The following is a 25,628-nucleotide window of genomic DNA, read 5'->3' on the forward strand; positions in this document are numbered from 1 at the left end:
GTTTTAAAACGAGCCTAAACTTAATATTATACGATCGATACATCACGAGATATCGATCACTAAAAGCATTTATCGAAATAATAACGGATTACTTTTCAGCTAGCTTTTATGTACAATACCTTTTTCTTCGGGTTCTTTCGATAAAGCTTCCGAAGCTAAAAAGCTTCACCTTCGAAAACCCCTGAAGGTATGCAACCAGCTGGCGCCGGACGATCTATCCCCTCAAATGCGTCAGAAAACGTTACAAAGCCATCCCAACCCAAAAGAAAATGTTGATCGTTCAGTGTGGAAACGGCATTTGGTGAGTTCGGACGATCATCCAGATCTCCATTGGTAGTTGGTGCGCGCTTGTTGCGTACCGCGACGGAGCTCAACCCTTCCCAATTAATTCACAATTCACGTCCGCCCGGTTCTGGGCGCAAACGCGCGTGTTTGGTATTCCGTTCTGTGTTGATTAGTCGTCCCAGTGCGTGTGTGCATGAAAAGACGGTTACCCCGACGACGACAATAGCGGGCGAACCCGTGTACGTGACCGGCAATCGCAACGAAGAACGGTGTGACACAAACGCTTTCTCAAACCCTTCTTCACGCTTTCGCTCCGTACCGTTGTTCCGTTGGCCACCACACAAACGTGTCAGCAGAATAACGCACCCGCGGAACGATGGCGAAATAGTGATATGGGCCGAGTGGGTTCCGCAAGTGTATACAGTTTGTGTCTCTCGTTTGTTTGCTCGTTTTCGGTCGTAGTGGTCGTCGGTGTGTGCCGAGTTAACAAACGGCGACACTTTAATGTGGAACACACGTGACTGGCCGTCGTGTTTCAATCACTCCCTCAATCTGCGGAGCGCGGCGAGCAAAATAATAATGATTCATTTCCCATAGCGGTGATCGCTGGTGATCGCTGGTGATCGCTGGTGATCGCTGGTGATTGAATGCATTAATTGTTTTCGGTGTTTGCTTATAGGTGTGTGCGAGTGTGCGCGTTTGTGGTCTCTAGTGGTTTTAGCGGCGGCAATAAGTGCAGTGGAAGCGGCCACCACGACCACGGGGTGTGGGCAATTGTTGGCATTCCTTGGCTGTGCGGCCTTTAATTTGTGCCCGTGTGCGCGGCGTACGGGCTATTTAGCTTTTGTCACCTGCTCCAATACGGATTCGGAGAACCCGATCAGAACCGATTACTCTCCTGATCGGCGCGCGCTGCTTTCGGTTCGAAGTGGTAAGTAGAAGCGTTGAATTTGCATACTGCTTTACGCGGTCCCTCTCGGTCACAATGTTTCAGAAACCAGAAATGACGTGACTCCGGCACTCCGCGTGGTAGAATGGACGAAAAGAACGCGCAAACGATCAGACGGACACAAATTAACACTCTGCCCCGGGCGCCCCAAAACAAGAAAAAAACTCGCTCCAGAGGGGTTCAAATCTGCGGTCCATGATGTCATCTGTAAAACGAGGATCACGCATCACGGTACCTGATGGTTGAAGCAGGCAGCGCCTGATGCGTTTCCGATGCGTTTCGACTGACCGATCTCATTTTAGTACCATTGAAAAATGAAACACTTAAAACACTTCGGTCGCGGGTTTTGCCCCCATGGCAGAGAAGACTCCTTTTGGGACCACTCTTGGATCGCGCGGAAACGACGGTGGCCCACTCAACGGGCGTGTGGTTATTTTGCTACATTGTTTGTTTATTTACTCTCCATTTCTGGCGTCTCTGTTGTGCTGTGGGGTGTGGTAGATGGGTAATAATGTCCGCGACAACACCTGCTGCTCGTTGTGGCCAGAGAAAGCAAACGGCGGGCTGGGTGTCGTTGTTTCGGAGCGATAGCGGAAACAGAAAAGTGAGAGCTTTGAATTACCATATTGCTCGATTTGGCGCTATTTCCGGCCTCACGTCTCAGGTCCCCCGTGAAGGTGGCGGAACCGACCAAAAGAGGCAAAAATCATTGAGCATCATCTCATCGGTTCGGCTTTGGTTTTGGAAAGTTTTCTACCGAAAGTGAACCGCCGCCGCCGGTCGGCGGATGTTGTTGCTGGACCGGACCGGATCACCGGTCCGATTGGGTGCGATCCATTTCACTCTCATAAATTACCGTCATAAAACCGTATTACTCGATGCTCACGGTTGCTCTGATTGCGGGAGGCGGAGCGGGCCATCAAATGCTAAGGGGCCTGCCCTGCGGATCCCTTAATGTTTCTTTCTATTATTGACACAAAATAACGCACCTTACGTGGCCGCTTGTTGTGTGTGATCGATAAATCCATAAAACCATGCTCTCCGCGAGATGCTAGCTGATAGATATGATGCCCCGTTGTACAATGTCGGTCCGGTTTGCAAACCCGCGGGTGCGCGGTCGTGTTTGGGGAGACCAGGGAGACGGTAGTAATCATTATTTTGATTGTTTTTGATTGCAAAATTAGAAGCAAATCGGGCTGGATGTTGGATGCTGGAACTAAGCGAGCGGAGAGGAGGATCGCGCGAGACGCGGACCGGAAGGATGCAGCCAACCTACCATTTTCGTGGAAGGATCGCTCACGAACGGGTTCGTTCCAAAAAAACCCTCTTTTTGGGTCAGTTAGGACCGCACGTCCCCCCGGGCAGTTCGAACACGGAGCGCACGGATAAAGCATAGGTTTTCAAATTTATTCTATCTCTACCCCCATAACCTTTGCCGTTGGCAGGCGGCGAGACCGACGAGAGTTTGACCCTGAGAGAGCATCCCGCTGCTGATAAGCGAGGCAGCGAGGCAGCGAGAAGAAGCACGCGACACTCCCGTGTCTCGTCGGTGGGTTTTGTGGTTCCACCACGGTGCGCTGAATGTACGATTCGCCAACGGATTGCCGAGGCCCCTTTGCTTGCGAGATGCGGTGCGGGACAATAAAAGTGCAGCACCACAGGAAGAGTCGGAGCTCTCTCGCTCGGGGTCGGGTGGTGCGATATGGTAATGGGGCATGTTATCACACCAGAATCATACCTGCGGCGGCGGCCGGGCCATAAATAACACGCGGCGCGGTTGCGGATCGTGGCAAAAAATCGCGACCACCGCGTGATGCCCGCGCCCAAGCTGCGCGCGCGGGACGCGGGACACACACAGTGGATTGATTCGAGTAAATTGTTCTAAATTACGACCGTAATTGTCGCCTCGTTGTGGTCGTCGCGAATGTGAGCGGCGTGTGAGAACATACGCGCGGTTGGGGCGCGCTTTAACATATGCGCCAACACTGGTGCGGTGCGTTGCGGCGATCGTACGGAGATCAGATCTTGTGGTGAGCGTTAAATTGCTGGGCAACAATGCAACTCACACTTGACACCACCCGTTCTGGGAACCATGGTTTGCTATGATTTTTTACCGGCTCGATCGTGCCAATGGTCACGTTTTCATCGCGCCGCCCATGCCTGGTGGCATAAGAATATCACCTTTTCGGTCGATTGAATATTCAGCCACGATCGTCGGTATCTGGTGAATGCGTTTAAATACTTGTATGATATGTTGTTCTTACGGCACAGTGAGAACCGAGTTTGCCGAGATCGCCGTGCTCACGTTTCATCGAGCGGAAGGAAATGCGGCGTTCATTTTGATTTATTGGCGTCGTTGTTAGGGGCTAGGGGATGGTTATGAAAAATGGTGCGAATGAATGAGTGCCAGCATTATTTGGTCGGTTTGACGCGAGGGTGTTTCGGTGCGCCCCCTAAACGGGGGCGCGCATCATCACATGTTGATTTTCTTCTATTAACCGTAGCCGCCGTGGTGGTGGGTGCTGCCGCTACTGATCCGGAAATTGACCTTCACTAGATCATCGTCCAGCCAGCGAATAGGGGACAGCGTAGCGCTCATTGGCCGGATATGGTGCGCTTCAATCGACAGACTCCGGTTGCGCCAACGGCGAGCGGAAGGTAGCCACTGAAATGCGGGCATCCGACGGGACGGCGGAATGCTATGTAGGTCGATTAGGGTCCGGTCCGAGTCGCCCGGCCGTTGGACGGCACGTTCGCTTCGTGACTGGGAATAGGCCGTCCGGTACGATTTATGCTATGAATTGAGGCATGTTTCTTCTTGATTGCTATAGAAACTCACCAAGAATTGTATCACCAGCGCAACGGCTGGGGGGGGACTCGGATTCAAGCAAAACCTATCCGCGCAATCCGCTATGTACCTAAAGCTAAAGGTAGCTAAAGGCGCCCTCCGTTCACAATATATTACTTCCGCGCTTCGCCCGTCGGACGGAAGGTGACCCAAAGGGGTGAGAGATTTTTATCGGGACTATTTAGACAATCTCACGTCTCCCATTATCTGGGGGGGTCCGGATGTTTCCGTATACGATCCACGGGTTATGCAACTGATTGGAGCCCCTTCATCGATTCGGAAACAAAAGCGAGGGAAACACCTCTAAAGACACACACACACACAAATCGATCATACTCTCCCAAAACACCAAGCGTTGGTGCTCCACCCCCCGGCGGTCGATCGTTGCGTAACGAATGAAAAATGAACCTCAATTGGCCGGCAAGGGAAAACAAAAAGGTGTTGAATTCGGTGAACAACACGCGGAAAGCACTTTAATCTCCGCCGGACGCGGGCCTCCCAAAACGGCGCAGAGGTTGGAACTAATTTTTTAGGCTCAAGTTAGTTGCTGCTGCGTACGCGCGCGATCGATGGGCGGTCCGCTTTAAAACGTATTAATAATCATCAACGGCGATCGATTGCTCGTCATCGACAAAGTTGCACCGGTGACAGCTCGAGTAGAACGCGCCACTCGCTGGGCGGAGCACGTTACCTAATCAAGGGGAGAAAGTGCAGAAATTATATTAATTAACCCATTTACACGCGGCTTTGCTGCTGTGCTGGTGCTACGCGGGAAAAGTAAACTGAAAATTATGCTGTCACAACGCCCCGCGGGTGGCTGCCTCTATATTAAGCCTCCCAAATTACTCACGCCTCGTGGGGGCGCTTGCGCAATCAGCCCCAAGAATCGGTTGCCAAAAAAATAGATCACCGTTTCTGTGCGAACGCCTCTCTTTCTCACTAGAGGTTGCGGCTGTTTATGGGCCACTCATTTGGTGTGATACTTTTACTTTCCAGTAGAAAAAGATGATTTCGCTAAAGATTGCACCGCCGCTTGGTAATGGGAAAAACCGAATGGCCCCTCGTGTTCACTACTTTCTGCTGAGCGCTGGGAACAACAAGATGAGCCGGTTGGCGGGGGACCACCATCGGAAGCAAACTGGCGCGGGATGCGCGATAGATTGCGTGGCAAAAAACGCGGTTTTGGTGGGCATGAGTTTTCTCACGTGAAAATATGCTCCATTACAGACAGCGGACCAGGCGTAACGAGGTGCTGCTGAACACGTACGTACGTCTATAAACAGAGGCCAGCGATTACATAGCAGAAGACACGATCGATGGGCTATGAGTTGCAGTAGCATAATCGGCTCTCGGGGTCGGAAAGATCGCAAGAATGCTGCATTCAATTTTCTTTCCACAGACGACCCCACACTTTGCTGGTTCCAGCAGCTGCTACAAACTCCGGGACGTGCCATTGGGCACGGCTGAACATCATAATCATTTCATGCATCCACGAATGCGGCTGCAGAGGAAACACATTATAAAACTACCCATTCTTGTAGCAACGGAAAACCTAAAGTTCCCAGCTGCGAAGTAACCACGTTCCACCACGACGACGGTGGCACGTCTCCGGGAGACATCATTGTTGCGGGGGGGCCCTTTATGGCATGCTAATTCACACCGTGTCCGTGGCTCGAAAGGTGGACACAGTTTTATTGGTGGTCTGCTTTGCCGCGATTGTCTGGCGATTGATTGCTGTTGATCAATCCGCCTCCTGTGAACGCCTCCAGAAAGAAGATTTACTGGGGGGCACTAGCATTTTCGGCGGGATCTAATGGGGTTGACTCCATTATGCAAATCCTACGGAAGCGTCTGATGTGACTCGAGAACTTGCAATTGAATGTGTTTCTCTTTGGGGACTGTAGTGGACTTCACCTGGCCATGGGAAACCCATTTTCCCGGCCATTGAATGGTTCATTTAATAGACGGGAACTACAGCAATTCCGGGGGTCCCTTCCCGAAGAACGGAATCCACTGCCACCAGTCTTATCGTGTTGCGCTAGATCGCGATCGCGGAGAGGAGGTCTTACGACCTTCCGCATGGCGTGAGACATTTCTTGGGTATCTCCTCCGGTAGAAGAATGGTGGCCCATCACGACGCCGCGGACTACTGACCAGCACCAATTGTTGACCTAAATGACGGCGAGAGGTGAGAAATGGATCAGGCCGCGCTTCGTGGGGTGGCCCTTTCAAACGACGCTGCGGACGAGTGGAACGATCTTGGCGAAGTGTCCGCGAACGTGACAGGAACGGGCAGAAGAGTGATCGGCGACAGCCGGCATGCCAGCCAACCAGCCAGAGCAAACCGGCGGCGGGGGCCACCTGGGACACCCAACGGTTACGACGGCCACGGGTTGTGGCGTCGAATTTGCCCATTTGTGGCCTTTCCACGCCGCGTTACATTCTGTCGTGGAGTTGCCCCGAGAGAGAGTCTCTGCGGTCTGGCTGTGGCCGTCGCAGTGTTCCAGTTTGCACAACGCCAGATCCAATCACCACAGAGAGTGCTTTACGAGATCCGGCGGGGCCGGGTGTGCTCTGGGCAGTATTATTTACATTATTCGTGTAATGCGGAACAAACAAGCGTCGTAGCGTCTTCGGCGTCGATAGCTGACGCGCGCTGACCCGAGAGCCACACGCCTAGGACGAGGCACATTCGTTTTAATACATTCGGAGGATGGCCTTCACGCCGCATCTTGACTGCCACGATAAGGGCCGAGCAGAGCAGTTAAATGCAATTATTTGCATCCGTCCCGTCGGCGGCGGCATGCGTCTCGCTCAAGTGTGTAATTGGTCGGTACTCTGGAAATTGTGTCAGCTGGCCGGTTGGCTTACGCGGTTCTAGTTCCTCTAATTTAGACACAGTTTGCTTTAGAGTAGAGTGGTTCAGTTTCAATGCACCACCAACCGGTGTGGTCTCTAAATGGTCGATCAATTTAACGCTAATCCTCTTAACAAAATTTGCTCCAATACTCACTGGCCAGCGCTCGTGGTGAGGGATTTAGTTTAATGACTGATTTACCGTACCGTGGCAACCGTATCCGTATCGCGCGTAATTATGATTTGAAATATGTTTTCAACAGAGGGCGCACTTCAAACGATATCCGTTTCGAGGATTCCATATTTGCCGAGCCGAAGAACTGTGAACACACCGAGTTTCTACGGGGACGAGCGCCGGGTTTGTTTGACTATTTGCTGGCCATTAGCCGTAGAAGCTCCGGCTGACCCACGCTGCATTTCCGTTGCTACGGTGTTCACGACCTGGCCCCACCTGGGAAGGTGGGCCTGGGTTCCCAGCCCCAAGCGCGGGTTGAAAAGGGGGGAAGGTCAGATGAGGTTTATGATGCTGGTTGTTACGACCGCACCGAAGTGCGTTGCATCCGCGCGCCCGATGCTGTTTGATGTGAACCTGGTCAGTTTCTGGGAGGGAAACAGAGACCCTCCCGGAGAGTTTCAGTAATTTTGAGGCAGTAAACTAGTCGATTAATGCGTTTCGTTTTGCTTTACTTTCAGAGAGTGCATTTTGGATGACCTTCCGGTTCGTCGATCGGCTATAGGAAGCGAGACTTGCCCCTCCGTAAGCATTGCTGTAACAGTTTAGGCAAATAGTACGCATCTGCACGGCTTTATTCGTTTACTAACAAAGATCAACTCGGACCTGAATTGCACGACACACCACCAACGTGTTAGACACGCGCACACCTCTCCGTTTCGGGGAATCGAGCACGAGAGGACATCTAAATCTGGTGCTATCTGGAACCGCCACCACCAAACGGACGCGACATGGCCTCGATTGCGTGAAAAAGTAGATTAACCCGAACCGGGCGAGAACAACACCTCCCAATTCCGGTGGACCGCGCGCGTTCTGCTCCACCGGAGCCACCCCGGCCGGGTGGTAATGGCCCCAAAATGCACCGTGTCTTGTACGCGCGCGCGCGCTCTAGATGGTCAATTTCCCCCGGTTGTTGTCTCCGGATCTACGGGTGGTGGGGTCTCTCTCCGGATCTGCGTAACGGTAACCTGGCGGCGGTGGCGACGGTAATGAAACAGGTTGATAATGGAATCCCAGAAGCCCATCCCCGAGAACACCGCGTTCCGAGTAGTGGAGTGGAGAGAAGAAAAACGGCTACTTTTGGACTTGTGGATTGTGGCTGTGTGTGTGTGGCCGCCCCTGGCCCGTGGCCGATCTTTTATGGGTTCGTTCCGTTTCCGAGTAAACGGTGTCCGGTCGGTCCGGTCCGGTGGTCGGTCCGCGAATTCGTGGAGTGTTCCGTTACTTTTTGCTTTCATGAGTAAAATATTTGGAGCCGCTTTACTACACTCCGCCGGCTTCCGAGAAAGCTGGTACTGGTGCCGCGGTTGATGTTCGCGCTTTGAAAATCTTTACATTAATATTGGGCTCAATAAAATGGCTAACGCGCTCTAAACATGGCGATTTGGTTGACGGGCAATGCTGAATTATTTATGCGCCCGGATGAACTAATTCGGCGTTTTATACGGAGTTCAGCAACAACTCAATGTCTCAACAACAGAACAATATCTATTCCGCGGGCGAGCTCCGTTTTTCGCGTGACAAATGACGCACCATTCCGTTCCGTTCCGGGAATCCTTTTCTTTATGGTGCGCAAAAGAACGGTGGACGGATTTAATTTCCCGAAAAACCCGTCAGTTCATCCAACGAGCGTGTACAGTGCCAGACTTTTCACTTTCCTCACCGCCAAAAATACCGCGCGGTCACGGTCAATTTGTGAGCAGCAATTGGGTGGTGCCCCTGGCTAGTTATTGGCCCACCACCGGTAATTAGTAATCCATACAAACAGTGTGCACACACCAAACGTTTGCCCAAGTCCGTCCGTTTGGAAAGGGTGCAGAGGGTTGATGGCAGTAGTAGTAATTAGTGGTGCGGTAAAGGTATTTGAACGGAACGGTTCAATCTGAAGTCAACAATTTTCCACCGAGTCAACGGTGCATCTCTCCCGGGAGCAGCAGGTGATTGCAGCGTTACAATCTAATTTATTCCAATCGAGAGGAATTGATGCGGTCAATGTCTACGCTTGCCGCCTGCCGCTGCGAAGGGCGGTTCTTCTGATGAACACGATACAACAGATCATAAAAAGCACAATGTTTTATGCTAATTAGAAGCTTTTAAATCTCGAAAGGACAGATTCGCCGCTTTGCTCCTAATGCTGTTGTGTGCCTCAATAGCGGCACGCGGCACGGAATAAGATTTTAACCATTTATCATAATTAGCTTTATTTGCTCGTTAGATGGCATTAACATCTCTGAAGAAGCTTCGGTGTCCGATTTAAAACCGGAGACTAAAGATAAAGGCGCCAGCGTGCCCCGTACCCCTAATTGACCGCTGCCGACCACCAATGGCTGCCCATCATATCGCCAGAGATTAAGGGTTGTAATTCGCCTGCCCCGGAGCCCTTTAGGGGTGGGTGATACGCGCGCCCCAAAAACCTGGCTCCAAAGCTCGTTCGAAACGAGCTGCTCCCGGCTGCTGCTTACCGTTACCGGCCACTTTGTGTTCGGTGGTCAAAGTCCGGAAACCACCACATAATGTGTGAGACACCGCCACATTTTATGTGCTGTTCGCGGGGATTGCATTCGATTCCGGACCAAATAACCCGGGACCGGCGGGTCCCCTGGGGGGGAATAAACAGTCACATAAACGTTTTGCATCCGTTTAGCGCGCACGGCCACCCGCGTGTTTGGTCCCCCCGGGGGGTTTCTTTCGTCTCTCTCTTTGCGTTTTTCCCCAACATTACCATGCAAATAAGGGGCCCATAATGAATGCATCCGCTTCGGAAGACTACAGAAGCTCTCGCGTTGGCCGCGCGCTTCCCGGAGGCTGCAAAACGGGACGGGACACACGGTTTAAACAATAGCGATTTATGTTTATGATTTGCATCAGCATGCATTAGCGCACACACACACAGTAGAGGAAGTCGTCTGAAGGGAATCAAGGTCACGCGTGCTTTTAAATATTCCCGAAGCTTGCTCAGCGTTCGTAACACAAATTGCCTACATTTAGGCGCGTGCCACTAACACAGCTTGTCAAAAGTTTTTGCTTGTTAACGGTCGCTTGCTCCTTCGTTTGAAACGTATTAAATCGGCTTATACTTTGCTGTTTCAATTTGTCCTTATAGAACGATGGGAAGCACTGGCTACACGTGTATACGGCGGACGTTTTGTTCCTTCAACATCCTGATCTGGGTACGTAGTGGTCCATCCGGGGGGCTGGTTTCATTCCCGGCAAGCATACTCATACCGCATTTCCGTTTCGCAGCTCTGCGGTAGTGGATTCTTGGCGATAGGTGTTTGGCTGCATTTTGCATATCCCGGCTACGCGACGTTACTACCCGACCATGCCGTGCTAAGTGCCGATTCGCTGTTCATCACCGTCGGCGTGCTGAGCTTCGTGATTGCGTTCTTCGGTTGCTGCGGATCGTGGTTCCAATCCCGATGCTTCCTAGTGATAGTGAGTGCCGCTCCGGTCCAGGACGTCTTCAAAGGACAAACTTTCCTATTTCTTTTCTCTCTATCTCTCTCACTACGCACGCAGTACTTCACCCTGGTTGTGTTCCTGTTCCTTAGTGAGTTTTTGCTCGGCTCGCTGGCGTTTGTGTTCCGCGGTGGTATCGGGCGTATGCTGGCGCACGAACTGAAGTACGGTATCGAGAAGCACTACAACGTGAGCGACCGTGGAGGATTTTTCACGCCATCGGTCGCCAGCATTTGGGATAAGCTGCAGGTTGACGTAAGTGTCCAGGCAGGCGTTCGAACGATTCCGGTAAAAGTGGGCCCCTAATATCCCGGGTCTTTTCCCCCCTAGCTCCAATGTTGTGGTGTCTCGTCGTACGAAGACTGGCACGATATCAGTGCGTGGCCCGGTGAGCGGTGGGTGCCTCGTTCCTGCTGTCGTCCCCAGTATGGCTCCGTGTTTTTGGAAGGATCCGGTGACGACCTACCGACCGTTGACTGTCGAAAGTATATGACCCCTGGTTGCGCTTCCGGATACGGATCTCAAAGGATTGCTTTTTCACAGAGCCGGGGATCCATCGTTGCTGTGGGACAAAAGCTGTGGCCAAATTCTGCAGATGTGGTTCGTGCAACGGCTTCACGTCGTGGGAACGGTCGGGTTAGTTATAGGGTTTCTTCAGCTATTTGGTCTCATATCTTCGATGCTGCTGTTCTGTACCGTGAAACACAAACGTTCCTCGAAAACCTACAAATCCTACTCACCGACGGTCGATACGACGCTCAATCGCAACGGCACAAGCGGCACCTACATGGACGATTGACTGTACGGCTAGGGAGTGGTTGTTGATTGAGCTGTTCCGGAGTTGATCGACTCGACAATCATCCCATGGCAACAACAAGAATCAATACTCACCACCTTCGGTGCGAATGCTGTGGTTGTGTGTGCGTGTGCAACGTTTTGCGGGTAGTATGTTGTCCGTGATGGGCAAGGACTTTGTGCCAAAAAGAAGATAAAATATTTCGACGTATCGCGTTAGTGGAAGGAGTTCCCGATTACAGGGCACAGCGTGAGTAACCTCCCAAGTAACCAAAACGAAACAAAGACCGGTTCGCGGTTCGCGTAGAAACAGCAAGTGGATACTCACTCTAGAGCGATCTCCGCGCATTAGTGACGAGACGCGTACAGGAACGTAGAATAGCTCAAGAATCGCACGATTTTATTTATACACTACAATTAGGTTTAGGTCACCCGGTGCTCGTTTCGGTGCGGCGAAACATTCCCGAGCGGAGGACGGAGAATACTAAACGAAGGTGCGAAAGCGGTTCGCTCTCGCAAGGGCATGACAAGAAGTGGGGCCTTCGATAAGGTCGATGGTCGTCAAAACTACATTCCAATCAAATAAAGAACGCATGGCATGGTTTTAAGTATTTACAAAATGCGGGCACACATTCTCTCCTCTGATGAGTATCTACTCCGTGTCATCTTTACGGATCTTCCAGGCCGACCAGGACGGTTCCAATTTGGTTCAATTTATTCAGCACACTCTTGTCCAAACTCTTGATGGCACCCTTGGGAATTTTCTGCGAATCATCATCAAAATGGAAATGGTCACTCAAACAGCATCCGAAACACTACCTAATGGATTCCTTACCTCAGCGAAGACATTGAAAATGTTCGACAGCATCTCGAAAAAATCGACGACTCCTCTGGAGAATCCATCGGGTTTGTTTTCGTTTCCGAAGTACTGCCTGTGGGACGTTTGGTCCACTACCGCCGGGACCTTCGGAAGCGAAAAGACTGCTTTAAACTCAACTCAGACAAACCTTCCCTTTTGGAGAGGGGAAGCACTGATCACCAAGACGTACATTGCCCCTGTCGACGAAACCTTTCTGTACGTTGTCCAGCTTCGTCAGTATGGCCGAGCTGAAGTCTTCCTTCTCAAGCTTCGCTTCCCGCATCGGTGGTCGCTCGTGGGAGAGTAATCCGTACACCTGCGGGTGTTGAATCGTAAGCATTTTCAAACGGTTCAGTGTCAGCCAGCGAGATGCATTCTCAAGCACAGCCTCCTAAGACGGTGCGGTTGGATTACCTTGTTGTTTCCCACGTACGTCACTGTGTGCAGCAGTTCACGGTCAGCCTGAATCTTGGCCTGCGTAATGAATGGGTCGCGGCCACCGGGCAGTGGAAAACCCATTGTTAGGAGGGGGAGAAGGGCCCACGAGCTTAGCGCAGCCAACCCTATGCTCCGTCCGTGCACCATTTCAACTTTCTGTCGATCACAATTTAACGAACTTTTACAGAAACACACGGGCCCGAGACACAGTAGCCAACTGTGATGGCTCACCAACTTTCGTGGAACCGAAAAGTAAACTTTTGAATCACAACTGGCCGGATCGATCACGCACCCAGATGTCGGAGCAGGCGCATCGCGAATGCAGCGGTTTCGGTAGCCTACCTTTTCGGGCGCAACGGCGTTGCCAAACTTATTTGCCCCCGAAAAGTTCCACCTCCCGCAGCTCAACTTTTTCGGAGATTGGTGGCACCACCACTACAAGACAAATATTAGCTAACCACCGTGTTCGCGAGAGCATCACGAGCGGCCCAACGATCCGCTGGGCACATGTGAGCCCGAAGAGCGGAGGCCTTGGATGCGCGCTGCGGTCAGCTCCGATCTTTAGGCGCCACGGTGTGTTATCTAACGCGAAAAGGCAACACGCGAATTCGAATGCGCGTATCAATAATGACGGGCTCGTTAACGGCCGGCCCGGGCCGGACGATTGATCCGTGCACAGGTTGCGGTTGCTCTACGTATTTAAATCTATTGCTTTCGTTCTTGTTCGTAATTTTATTCGCATCAGTTTTAAATTTACCTTTACATTGTTTTAGCTTTGAGAATACTAAATAGGGCTATCGTTCGAAACTTAACTGACTCAAATGTTGTACCTAAAATCTATTTACAATGATTTATCTCTTCTAACTTTACCATACACCCTACCAGACCAGATTGTACTCACATGAATTCTTTTCACTCTCGTGTTACGCAAAGATAGTGACCGGCCGTCCTTTGGTTCCAATACATGCCAGTAAGAATGCCCGGCATACTGTCTTCGAACAAAGGCTTCGATTATTGGCATTAAAGTCCATCCATCATCGTACGGGGAGTTGCCCTATCCCTTATCTCTTTCGTTCCTGCTGAGTGGTTTCTGCAGCCCACCGCCCACCCTACAAGCCGACCAGAGCTCCACCGACATCGTTAAGCTTGTCATTCGCTTGCTTCTTAAAGCCTTCGAGCAGTTTTTTGGGTGCCTGCAGAGACAGAGAGACAGAGTGAGCAACAAAGTAGAAGAGATAACAAGGATACGGAAGCAGGCCAGTCTCCGTCGACGCTGGGAAACCACCCGTAGGCCAGCACAAAATTGAACTTAAGCTCGTAAAGTACGGCATCGGATGGCCGGGTCCGAGTGGAAGAATCCACGCACTCACCGCTATCACCGAGTTGATGAACATGTTCACCTTGGCCGTAGTCTCCACCAGCGGTTTCGTGATGAAGTAGAACTGATCGCCCGTGTTGCCGTACTTGTCCGATTCTCTGATGTTGTCGATTAGCGGTTCGGTCTGCGGGGACGAAATAGGGAAGGAATGTCACTCTGCGGTACTGTGGTTCACCGCTGTCCGTTGGTCGGCGACGAAACTTACATCGAACAAGCTTTTCACCTTCCGCTGCAGCCAATCGTACTTGCTGTAGACGTTCGATGGAAAGTTGTCCACCTCCTTGCGCGCATTGTCCTGATCAGGCGGGTTGTCGTACACCTCCAGTGCAGCCACCTACAACAATTACACAATCACGACAACGCTAATCAATCGGCGGGGGTTTAAATCTAAAAAACGCACTCAAACTACGTTCCCAGAAGGTTCAAAGTGCACTTTTTAGGCTCTCGCGTCAGGCTCATTTCAATAAAATCACAAATCCACTTCTTCGTCGAAGGTCGGCCATGCTTGGGCTTGGGTTGCACTTACGTAAGTATTGCCCACTTTGCTGACTTGCTTCAGCTCCTCGTCGTACTTTTTGTCACGAAATTCTCCGTCGTCCGACTTCCCGAAAGAAGGTGCAGCGCGGCAAACCTCCAGGCACAGGAGCACTGCAAGCAGCGGCACCACGGCGTGTGATCGTACAATCATGTTGCTCCTACGAGAGAACTACTAGCAGCAAACCTCGATCGGCTACTTCGTCAGACGGAACGTTCCAAGTGCGTTGCACGGTTGAAACTGAAAGCGCAAAGAATCTCCGGGGCCCAACAAGTATCGACCTGAAGTCTTGAAATCTTGACGGCTACCTCTTAGCGGCATCGCTGCTCACCTGTCTTAGTGCAGTCGTCTGGAGCCCAGAAAAGCGCGGGCTTAACGTAAAAAGGCATGCGGCACCCTTTGGCGAGCTGCGGTGTAGTCGTCGTAGTAACCGTTTGTAGGACAACCCCCGTCGATCTTTGGGGCGACATACTTTTGCTTGTTGTGGCTCGACCCGGCGGGAGGGGTGAGTTCTTCCAAACGCGTTGGACGCGCTCGGCTCGGCCGGCGTTTCGGCTTTCGACACTCGACCGTTGGCCGCCACCGTTGGCGAATTGGCTCAGTGCGATTATTCAACACGTGTTATGCAGTCGCAGCAGGCGCTTCGAGAAGCTCCCCCCATCAGTGTGTGTGTGTGTGTGTGTGTACTTCGGGCGGGCCGGTTCGTCGCCTACTGCAGTTTGAGGGTACGATCGTGTGTGCACTGTGTGTTGTTGTCTGGTAGATCCACTGATTAAGCCTACTGGACCGGTTGGGCTTGGTACGGCCGGCGGATCAGCTGTGGCAGTGACCAATTATCGCCCCACTCGATGCGGGCGATTGGCCCACAATATCTTCAACGGAGTAGGGGATGCATTCCTGACCGACTGTTGTTTTGGACACCACGTTGATTGTCCCCACCATCAGACCGCGGACGTTTTGGAGCATGACTGGAGTGCAATTCAGTACGTAAAGCTAAACGGAGGCAACGGATTGGTTTTTTACTAACCACGTTTTGGACGACGTTCGTGTTTGTTAATCGGACCAATCGTCGATGATCGAAAGGCAGACATTTAGTCGCGGGCTTGCCGAGACCGGAACTGCTAAAGATTATGTTTCGCGCTGACCTTGAACCTTTCGAAGCAATTCGGGAATGCTGTAACCTTGAAACTAATTGGCACGTGGACACTCAACGAGGAAAGTAAAACATCGTAACTAGGGAAACGTTGGAATCCGCGTAATGCCAGGCATTAGGGAATTCGCTCGCTGTGGCTGACTATCGAGAAACCCACCAATCCACGGATTGAAATCGAAACAATTTAGTTTTCGCGTGGAATGTGTGGAACCCGAGAGAGAGAGAGCATAAACGGTTTATTGAATCGAAATTCGGGGTCCACATTCCATCGCGATGGCAAACAAAAATCGGATCAAGAATCCAATATCCGGGCTGCACCCACGGCCGGCCGGGTTTCCTGTTGCGTACGAGTGTTTGTGTTGGCATGGCCCCTCCCCGTTGTCTGCTGCCCACTGCGGTACCTCCATCGTATCGATGTTTAATTTCTAATTTCATTTCGGGAACTTTCCGGACGATCGAATGCCACGTTGTTGTACCGCCATACGCCATACGGTGGCCAACCGTTTGCAACAGATTGCTTATCCTTTTTTTCGGCATCCTCGTCGGTGACAAACTGCCCGTGGCGTGTAATGAGTCACGATTTCGTTCACCGAGACACGCGTTCCCGAAATTTCACGTTGCAGTTTGTCTAGGTACACCTGCGGGACCCATCCGTTTCCGCTCAACTGTCGAGCGTGTTCCACGAACGGCGTCGACAACCGCGAGATGGAGTCGCGCGTGCCAACGTGAGCCGTCCCGTAAATAGCGATGTCGTCGGGTCGCGTGTCCTGCTAGAGGACTCCCGATCACAAACGTGCACCGAAACACGATACAATCACTTGCTGGCTTGCAAGCCGATATGTGCCACCAGAAGATAATCGATGACGATGCGTAAGAGTGTGAGCGGAGATAAATACGAAATCGAAAATCGGTAATGTAATACGGGCTGTTACATGTCAGAGAGCTACAATTTTGTGACACGTTTACCACAGCGTGCCCAGCGACATTGATCACTTCACGTGCCTGCAGACGCTCCGATGCTGGAGGTCGTCATACCCTTCCCGTTCGGTTATCGATGACGCGCGGAGCATCACTTACGGTGGCGTGTGCCAATATCAATCTGCGGCATCTGTCCGTTGACATCATAAATCTCTGTCGGCTTGTCACGCGAAAGGAATCAATCCCCATAGTGCAAAACAATCATATTTTTTATTACTTTTTGCACAGCGGAGGATGCACCGGGAAGCCGCTTTTCTTTAAAATTCCGTTCGTTCCGTGTTCGGATCAGGATCAGTTGTACGGATAGCTGCTCGAAGTTTTGGCGAACAGATCTCCGATGAAGGTGCTTTTGAGGGGGAAGAAAAATGAAACTTGGTTACCAGAGGAGCGCTCGCGGTAGGTCTGTCGGCGATCCTGTACCTTGTCTGGGGCATAAAGTAGCCCATCTTGAAGCCGGTCGGCCATGCGGTGACGGCCCGAGTTGTCGGGCAGACGTAAGGATTGGCGATGGCCGGAAAGTCGTACCAGAACGCGGCATTGTAGAACTCTGGACAGAGCCCGTGAGACGTTTTGGTACCGGCCGCAAACTGAAACCAGCCACAGTAACCCATCAGCCAGTCCTTGTGGCAGACGCGGCGGCTTGTGCCGTAGTCGGTGCTCGTGTGGATGCACTGTACAACGGTAGCCGAGTCCTGGACGCTCAGTCCGGTGTAGGTCGTGTTGAGATCGAAACCCACTCCGACGGGATCACAGGCTAAGGAAGAGAAAGGAAGAACCATTAGAAGGTCGATACCGATTCGAAGACTTTCCCGGGCGGATTACCGTCGATTCGGGCCAGCTTTAGGGAAGCCATGTTCCGGCCCGCCTGAAACGCGATCGGCGCACCGAGACTGAACGCGTACAGCATGCCGTTGGCTGGCGCAATCCCGAAGGCTATCAGTTGGCGTAGCTTTTTCTCCAGAGTCCGTGCCACCGGGTCCACTTGCGTGACCACGGCCGAGTAGTCGAGGTTCGCGGCGATGGTGCTGTAGTCTATGCAGAGGATGCAACCCTTGCGCAGGATGATGAAGTTGTTAAGCGCGTTGTTGACCCACTGGGTCGATGAGCAGCCCTCCATCCATCCGTGGATGACCACCACGAACGGGTCCGTCGCCTTACAGCCAAAGGCGGCGAAGTTAGTTTCCGTGACCGATTGCTGGCTGAAGGTATTCGTGTTCCTGCAACCCAGTTATCACGTTCAAGTTAGTTCTGTTCTACATTGCGTGCTGATTCCTCAACGCGAGCGTAATTTGAATCCGTGCCGATCCGACACGTACCAGTTGTAGATTTGGAAGAAAATGACTGTGTCGTAGTCGTAGCTTGTGGTAGCGAGATTGGCCTCACTGACACTCACGGCCGCCATTAGGGCAAGCCACACGAATGAGCGCATTTTTCCGTTCCGTTGTCGACTACGATGTCCTTTACACGAATCACTATTTTTAACTCCGATACCTAAACCGATATATCTGGCTGGCTTCCAACCCCTAAAGAGGTAGCGAAAAATTTACACTCTTCTCCAGTTCAGCGACCGGCAGCGAATGGGACGAGGCAATATTTGGACTGCACATTTTAAGCAGTATTTATACCTTCGTTCGTCTTAGGGGAATGTCCTGTTGCATATTTTTGCATGCTCGAGGCGGCACGTGTACGACCTAAAAAGAACCCGATCAAAACCTGATCCTTAGTTTGGTCGTATTCTTTTTGCATCGATGTGCGTTCTTTGACTCTAGGGCATCAACTTTTTGTGATCTTCTTCGCCGTCGCCAGTGACGTCGGTCCGATTCTCGCGAACTGTTTTGCAAATTGTGTTATGCTCGGTGCACTTTTACGATACCGCTTCTCGAAAACTTCTCTTTTTCATTCTCTGCCCTGCAGTTGTTGTTCTGATTGACCTCTTCCGAGAGAGCTTCGAATCTGCCCGTTGGCGCGGGCCGGGCTTTGGATTTTTGCAATTTTCTGCTGCTTTTTTGGTCGTTTAGGGATGAGAGAAAACAATTTTTTAAGTAATGAAGCTGTAAATTCAAATGCTTTCAAAAGGTTCAAAGGCTTTCACAGATTGGTACGCTATATTCGGGCATGCGAAGGACTACCGTCATTATCGGGTAACGCTTGTGTATCGATATCGCATCTCTGATTCGGAGAAAGAATCGCAAAACGTATTCAAACCCACAGGGACCGAATTACATAACCACAAGCTCCGTTCGACGACAGATCGAGGGCTGTTCGGAGTAATAAAGATTTGTTAGAATAAAGCGTTCTGATGCCAAATTAACGTTTCCAAAACAGACAACGGTTCATTTCGTTTGGCGGATTGACTTTCTCCGCTGGCTGGCAGGTGGTTTCGTGGAAAAGATAATTATGTTTCTCCCGTTACCAATGGTGTCCTGCGGCCAGGACGAGCCCCGCTTTTTCCGATAATACCCTTACGCGATAGCAAACCTGCTACGATACTCTTTGTAATGCCCTTTTGTGTGTATTTATATCAGTTTCGCGTATTTACACAAATGTCTCTCATTTGAGAGTAGGTTAATTGTGACAATGAACTGGACTTTAATTCTCAAATTAATACAAACACCCGTTTGAAACCCGTTTCGTTGGGACCGCGTTGGCAACGGTGCGACAACCCTGCCTCGGAACCTGTTGCGCCTGTGAGGCAGGCAACTTTCTACCACGTCGTGTGCGTTGCCACATCAAACGAAAACTCGGGAGGGAAAGTAACATGTTGGACAATTTTCCTTTTTTCCTCTCCGATCACCCGGCCCGGTGGTACATTGGGCTCTCTCTTGGTGGTCTCGGAACCGTTTTCCGATGATTAAAACCCGATGCACAGCAAGTCACCAGCACATGACACACTGCGATGATTGCTGTGTCGAGCACGGTATCTTTCTTTCTGCGAATTGCCTGTCTCTCGCGCGCGCTGTTTTGCCTTCTAAACCTCTCTTTTCCACACGATGAGAGTTTAACTCCCATTCGTTTCCAAAGTACAGCGATTGCGTTTAAAGTTTTTTCCAACAGATTACCTATCGAACGTTCCAGAAGTGTTAAAGCACGAAATCTTAAATGAGGGATCTGTCCATGTTTACACACCTGTTAGACGAGCTTTAATACTACCTGACGGCACACTTGCATCGTCGGAAATGTGTCACCCTCTGTTCTCCATCGATCGGAATCGCCCATGATGATAGTATTGGCAATCTATCTTGTTACGCGACCCGTCCGTAGCGTAAATTGCATTCGCAACAACTCTACGCCGGCGTGTTCCGCATAAAATACGAGCTTTTCCGTCGGCCGGTGTCCCGGTAGCTTATTGTGGGGAATGCGGTTCATCATGTCCTGAATCGTCAGACTGGCATATTCGGCTGGTACGAGGCGACCGTGTATTCCCATCAGATCACTATTGATTTAATTTCGTTTTGGTCACAGTTTACAGTGCCATCTAGTACTCTAGTTCGAGTAATGTGAACTGAAAGCCTACTGAAAGCCTACTGCGCGGTGACCGTGAAACAATGATGATGACAGTACCACAATACCAGGACCCAGCCGATTTTGGGAGGCGCCAATGTGAAGAAGGAAATCCATTTCCCTTGCCACCACCACAACAAAGGACCTGATGATGGATGCGCGCCACATTCTTTTTACCGGGTGTACGGATAAAATCACAAACCGTATCCTGACCGGGCGGGCCCGGCACCGCACACCGCCGAAAGCACGGTTCACGAACCCGGCGAAAGTGCAGGAAAATCTCCACAACGACGCCGGGACGCCAAAGTCGGACGGGAAAGTCGAATTCGGATTCGGGTCGCCAAAGTCCGAAGTGATCTCGGGCACGTACTCGCTCTCTCTCTCGTCGGAATCGGTGTGCGTGAGCAAATGGCATGCGAACCCGAGCGAATGAGCATAATTCGTGGCGTACGGCTATAAAGGCCGGAGTGCTCCGACTTTCCGGTATCACTCGTTACAGGACGTCCGTCGGTTGAGCAACCATTTCCGCGAACCAATCCGCTATCCGAAGTGTCCCGCGTTTACTACTGGCTACTGCTGTGCGTTACAGGGTTTGGTGAAGATTTGAACTTGGCAGCGAAAGCGCAACTTTCCCGGCACCGCGCGAAGTTATAAAAAATCTGTGCAAACTTTTCCAGATTCCCCAGCAGAAAAAATAGCCTCCCTATCGCACGGAATCAGCACTCAAAGTTGGTGAAAAGTCTGATAAGAAGCCAGATGGTTTATTGCACAGCCAACTAAGCGTACGGTGCACGGTGTGTGTCTGTGAGCCGCGTGTTTGGTGACAAGTAAAGTGTGTGTGTATGGTCACGTCATTCGCGCAACAGCGGGTTGTTTGAAGTGTTAATTAACTACGGCCACCCGCATGTGGTCCAAGCCAAGTCACGAGCGAACGAGTTCCCTGCAATTTACGGAGGAAGGAGTTGTGTGAAGCGCATCGATAATCCCCATCGAAAAGACACCCGAGCCGTCGGCCATCCGTCCACTAGGAAGTGATCGTGTCAGACGTCACACACGCTCGGGACCTTCGGTTTTATGGTTGCATCGTGAAATTATTATTACCATAATCATCGTCCTTCGTCCGGACCGCCCAGAGTTCCCGGAGAGTGCGTGGACACGGTTTGTTCCGATCGACGTCACAGCGCAACATCGCCGCGAATCAACCGCAAAACAGAGTACGTTGAAGCAAATTATCTACTCTGTTATGGGGTTTTACATTACATTTCTTACAACGGGGCCGTGGCGCTTGTTCTCTCGATTCTCGGATTATTGTCACCAAAATAGCGACAGCTTTGGACACTCTTCTCCAGCGATTACTGTGTGCAAGGGTGTGTACTTTTCGTCGAATTCCTTCGGGCCCATTTGGGGCGTGGACCATCTTTATGACTTGCTATACAGATAAGCGAAGCAATTCCTTTCCTGAGGATACTAAAATCGTGCGCATATCTTAAAATTGTAATTGTTTCCTCCGTAATATTAATTTATTTCTGAATAATAATAGGGCTACCAGGTGGCTGCATTCCGGGCGGTAACCCATTAGTATGCCCAATGTTCAATGGAATCCCAACCGCGTATTTAAAAGCAAATAAAATTAAAAATAATGAGCAAGAAATAATTAAATGTTGAGGGCCACGAACTGTGGATTCCGTCGATGCTCGAGGTTGGCACCGCACTCTGCATATTTTGGAGCGTGAAAAAGGTAACCACCGTCGGGGTGATGGAAAATGAATCATTTTCCCCGAAGCAGGCTTTGGTTTTGGGGTTCCAACAGCAGGAGTGCGCCCGTGGTTCTTCGCAACTGAGGAGGCGTTTTGGGGAGCTGCGCGCTTATTGCGGTTGACTCCTGTGACCGGCGGAAGGAACATTTTCCAGAAACAATCATTTTAATATAAAAAACCAAGAATTCACCAACATTTTGGAATGTAGTTTAGGGAACGAACAATGAAGGGGGCCGCGAATTATTTGCGCGCACTTTGCGCGCATCCGATCTTCGTTTGCGTCTGGCGCGCTAAAAGCCTACTACACTGGCCCGGGCGGGCGGGGGCCATCTTGTCTGTCGTAGACACAAACACACCCAAACACACCCCTTGAGCTGCTCGTAACCATCCGTGCGTACCGTGGAACGTCAGGGATGCACGGTCGAGTAACATTCTTGGAAACCAGAAAACTTTACGGCACGGTTCTTCTTGGAAAGCGCTCCAGCGTCGCGCTGTCGCCCATCGGCGTCCGACTCCGGCGGTCTGTCTGGAACATCGGCATCGAAGGACTCGCCCGGTTGGCTGAGATGAGTCGAGGAGCCTCTCAAGTTGAAAGGAGCAAAACAGCAACTTTTCGCTGCTCACTCGCACCCTGTTCCGGGAAGCGAAGCGTGGTGTGCACCCCGCATTCAAATGGGACGGTTTTGTGGATCATATTTGCTTAATCTTTTTCTGTTTGCCCTCACCGCCAGATAACTGTGTGCGGTCCATTAGATTATTTACTAGAGTTCCTTCCCGGCGAAGGGTCGTTTCATCATCTTTCCCCGCGGGTCCGCATGGGCGTGATTTGGGACCGGTGTTAACAGTTCCGAATCGAGTTGGGCAGAGTGATGTTTCGTTTGCCTTTCTGAACTTGATTATTGAAATCAACTCACACTTCAAATTCGAACGCGACAAATGGAGGTCCTGGATCTTGTTTTCTGCGTCGTCGACAGCAGCGCAAAGCGTGAAGTACAGTGTAAGGCCATTAACCAACTACACCAAACCAAAAAGAGCCGGCCCCGTGTGCTTGTCGCAGGAAATGACAAAACCGGACGACGGCACTACGGGGAAATAAAATTCATTTCTCTACACACCGTGGGTGGACAAGAATGCAAAATCTGCAAAAAAGGAACGCAAAAAAAACAATAGAAAAAGCACGGGAAAGGTGAAAATCAGACCCTCTTCAAAGCGTGGCAACTTCATTATTATTGGCAACCTCATTTAGCGTGTGTCCTTCTCCGCGGCTCGGCGCCGTTTTGTCCAAAATGGCTTCAGTTATTAATTTCATCCTCGTCCTCGGCACAAAGCGAAACAATAGGGAGTTACCCATTGTTACCGAGAGCCGGCTTCTGTCGGCTGACGGTTTGCCCTTTTGTGCTTTTGCGATATTTTTGAACAATCGAACAGCTTCTCGCAGTTTCCCGAGCAGAATGGCCAATAATGGTTTCTTTTGGGGCGCAGGTAGTCAATGAACATCACGCTTTTTATTTAGCGGAAGTTTAATGGAAAGCACCTTCTCCGTTTTTAAGTGGTTCGTCTCGCCCGGTACATCCGGTTCAGTCTGGTTGCAAAATGGAAAACACTATTGACTGATCGGCGGAAACCTACCATGCGCCTCCATTAAGCGAAGGCTGCTAATCAATGCGTGACACAGCTCCGTCTTCGGCTGAGAACCAATCTTTGCTCAGTTCGCTCGTAAAAGAGTCGATGAAATTGATCTCGTGTGCTTCGCCCGACTGAGGCCATCCAGGGCGGGGCAAAAAGGAGGAGCTCTGGCTATGGCTTTCCCTTACTCTATGTCTTCCCGTCCGTATGTTAGGGGCTTGTTTGAGTGTTATCGAATGAAATCGCTTATCGTCGATAACAACACCGTAGTGGTGCCGAGACGACGACGAAACACGACACCGCGGTGTAACTGTGCCTCCTGTGATCCTGGACCGGTGTGCCCCCATTCAAACCCCTTTCCCAGCAGAGCAGAGCTCGGGTCAGAGCAGCCATCTATCTAACGTCGGTCGCCACTGATGATGCCATCGGTAGCTTGGCTGACCCCCCCGGGGCGTGCAAGATTCGCCAGTGGGGAGCCGATGGCCCATGTTGCCCTCAATAAACTGCCGCTGCAGAGAACATTCTCGCCTCTTGGCTGCCCTAGTTCATCGGGCGTCATCTGCATGGCTTCTGGGGCCGCGGTCGGATTGCAAAGCCATGTTTGCGCCACAAGCATGACTTGCCAGCGCAGCAGGTTACGTTCAATATGCCGTGGAATGAACTTGCAAGTAGCAGCAAATCTTAATTCCTGAGCCCCCCCGGACCCGATAAAGTACTTTCACACTCCGAGTCCAATCCGCCGGCGGAAAACTGTGTAGCCAGCTGGGTCGGTGGGGTTACTTTGCAGAAATTCAAGATTCGCCACCCGTCGTCGTCGTGGCTCCGGGTGCGGCGCCAAAGATGCAGTCCGGAAACACCGGGAGACACAGCGCCATGTGGCTTCTCCCGTTAGGCGGAAGTGTTACTCCCAGCACGCCATAAGGAGGTTAACAGCAGGGAGAAGAGCGTGTGACATACATAATGAATTTTGTGGCCCCCCCACCATCGGTGGAAAACTCCGGCCTTTTTTTTTGCTGTTGTTGGGCTATGAGGACCTGTACTGTACCGGCGATAGTTAGTGGTCTAGCGAGGAATGCCATTTTAACAGTGGGTTGAACATTGATTATTGAACTTCAATTGAAAATACTCACCAACGAGTTGATAAATCAAATCTAACCCGTTGGCTAATTGAACCGAACCATTCATCAAGAGACCACCTTTCATCATTGAAAGGGGTGATTCAATTTCATTTTTCATTCAATTTGACAACAACGTCAACGGTATCGTATCCCAACAACCAGTCATAGCAACCTATGAGAAGGGTTGAACCATTCCAATAAGCTTTCTGGCAATCATATTTAGAGTTTTCATCGGGCAACTTTACGTGGTAGGAACAGGTTTCGTGATGTGAATAATAATGTTTGAATGTTCATTAAAAGAAGGGGATTCGACATTTTTCGCTTTCTCTTTTTCAATCCAACGTGTGGTTAATTAGCACCGTTTGCTACCGACAGGACAGGAAACAGCCACCAATATCCCGCGGGTGCGCAGGTATCGGCCGCGTGCCGCAGATGATCTCCCCGTGTGACGGTATGCGTCGTGTGGTCGACGATGAAATCAATTTGAATACGGCAAAATACGTGCGGACCACGGCACGTGTACGTCCAGATGATGACAGTTTCCTTTTGTCTGCGCGTGACACGGGGCCTAATTCGAAGAAAACTGTATGTAAATTCAATCGAGCGCTTAAACGCTGTCCCTCACTGGCTGGCCGTCGTTTGGTCGGTGTGTGGCTTCTCGCGTTTTATTATCAGCGCTACAATTGATAAAACTCTCGGACCGAGTCCGGCATTTTTTTCTTCTATTTTGTTGCGCTTCCACGCGACGACCATCCGATGTTTTCTAGATTTTCCCATCCACCCGCCCATCCGGGGCATCATCGGCACGCACCGGAAATGAAATGTTGATTGATTCCGTCACCGCCCGCGCGCCGCCTCCGG

The 25,628-nt window shown here is 51.0% G+C and overlaps 4 protein-coding genes across 8 annotated transcripts; 1 reads left to right on the forward strand and 3 right to left on the reverse strand.

Moving 5' to 3' along the window:
- Positions 1–289: 289 nt before the first annotated feature.
- LOC128277762 (tetraspanin-9) lies at positions 290–12,025 on the forward strand. 5 transcript variants are annotated; one of them, XM_053016279.1, is made up of 8 exons: positions 290–301; positions 965–1,216; positions 7,632–7,695; positions 10,274–10,340; positions 10,414–10,605; positions 10,690–10,884; positions 10,960–11,114; positions 11,173–12,025. In XM_053016279.1, the coding sequence occupies exons 4-8, from the start codon at positions 10,278–10,280 to the stop codon at positions 11,426–11,428; spliced, it is 861 nt and encodes a 286-aa protein (XP_052872239.1). In that variant the 5' UTR covers positions 290–301; positions 965–1,216; positions 7,632–7,695; positions 10,274–10,277; the 3' UTR covers positions 11,429–12,025. The 5 variants fall into 5 exon arrangements, with proteins under 5 accessions (XP_052872239.1, XP_052872237.1, XP_052872238.1 ...); XM_053016277.1 differs by lacking the exon at positions 290–301 and adding an exon at positions 375–466; XM_053016278.1 differs by lacking the exon at positions 290–301 and adding an exon at positions 489–554.
- A 67-nt stretch (positions 12,026–12,092) lies between these two features.
- LOC128267100 (uncharacterized) lies at positions 12,093–12,802 on the reverse strand. The gene is made up of 4 exons (XM_053003889.1): positions 12,698–12,802; positions 12,474–12,599; positions 12,260–12,388; positions 12,093–12,188 (listed from the first exon to the last, which is right to left on the reverse strand). Exons 1-4 carry the CDS (start codon positions 12,800–12,802, stop codon positions 12,093–12,095), a joined length of 456 nt encoding a protein of 151 aa, XP_052859849.1.
- A 665-nt stretch (positions 12,803–13,467) lies between these two features.
- Positions 13,468–14,808, reverse strand: LOC128268115 (uncharacterized). The gene is made up of 4 exons (XM_053005131.1): positions 14,626–14,808; positions 14,305–14,433; positions 14,092–14,223; positions 13,468–13,914 (listed from the first exon to the last, which is right to left on the reverse strand). Exons 1-4 carry the CDS (start codon positions 14,785–14,787, stop codon positions 13,831–13,833), a joined length of 507 nt encoding a protein of 168 aa, XP_052861091.1. The 5' UTR covers positions 14,788–14,808; the 3' UTR covers positions 13,468–13,830.
- Positions 14,809–17,056: 2,248 nt separating this feature from the next.
- Positions 17,057–18,194, reverse strand: LOC128267101 (uncharacterized). Its single transcript, XM_053003891.1, has 4 exons — positions 18,082–18,194; positions 17,588–17,982; positions 17,186–17,519; positions 17,057–17,111 (listed from the first exon to the last, which is right to left on the reverse strand). The coding sequence occupies exons 1-4, from the start codon at positions 18,192–18,194 to the stop codon at positions 17,057–17,059; spliced, it is 897 nt and encodes a 298-aa protein (XP_052859851.1).
- Between the last annotated feature and the right edge of the window lie 7,434 nt (positions 18,195–25,628).

The sequence above is a fragment of the Anopheles cruzii genome, chromosome 2, assembly GCF_943734635.1.
Source record: "Anopheles cruzii chromosome 2, idAnoCruzAS_RS32_06, whole genome shotgun sequence".
Lineage (NCBI taxonomy): Eukaryota > Metazoa > Arthropoda > Insecta > Diptera > Culicidae > Anopheles > Anopheles cruzii.

Bases quoted from the DNA above. Each gene is read 5' to 3' on its own strand.
- LOC128277762 (XM_053016279.1), top strand. From the start codon at position 10,278: ATGGGAAGCACTGGCTACACGTGTATACGGCGGACGTTTTGTTCCTTC. The intron at 10,341-10,413 runs GTACGTAGTGGT...TCCGTTTCGCAG, and splicing joins CCTTCAACATCCTGATCTGG to CTCTGCGGTAGTGGATTCTT. The intron at 10,606-10,689 runs GTGAGTGCCGCT...CTACGCACGCAG, and splicing joins CCCGATGCTTCCTAGTGATA to TACTTCACCCTGGTTGTGTT.
- LOC128267100 (XM_053003889.1), bottom strand. From the start codon at position 12,802: ATGGGTTTTCCACTGCCCGGTGGCCGCGACCCATTCATTACGCAGGCC. The intron at 12,600-12,697 runs GTAATCCAACCG...CAACACCCGCAG, and splicing joins CGTACGTGGGAAACAACAAG to GTGTACGGATTACTCTCCCA. The intron at 12,389-12,473 runs GTACGTCTTGGT...TCGCTTCCGAAG, and splicing joins GTTTCGTCGACAGGGGCAAT to GTCCCGGCGGTAGTGGACCA.
- LOC128268115 (XM_053005131.1), bottom strand. From the start codon at position 14,787: ATGATTGTACGATCACACGCCGTGGTGCCGCTGCTTGCAGTGCTCCTG. The intron at 14,434-14,625 runs GTAAGTGCAACC...TAATTGTTGTAG, and splicing joins GCAAAGTGGGCAATACTTAC to GTGGCTGCACTGGAGGTGTA. The intron at 13,915-14,091 runs GTGAGTGCGTGG...CTGTCTCTGCAG, and splicing joins TCATCAACTCGGTGATAGCG to GCACCCAAAAAACTGCTCGA.
- LOC128267101 (XM_053003891.1), bottom strand. From the start codon at position 18,194: ATGCGCTCATTCGTGTGGCTTGCCCTAATGGCGGCCGTGAGTGTCAGT. The intron at 17,520-17,587 runs GTAATCCGCCCG...TCTCTTCCTTAG, and splicing joins AAAGCTGGCCCGAATCGACG to CCTGTGATCCCGTCGGAGTG. The intron at 17,112-17,185 runs GTACAGGATCGC...CCCCCTCAAAAG, and splicing joins TACTTTATGCCCCAGACAAG to CACCTTCATCGGAGATCTGT.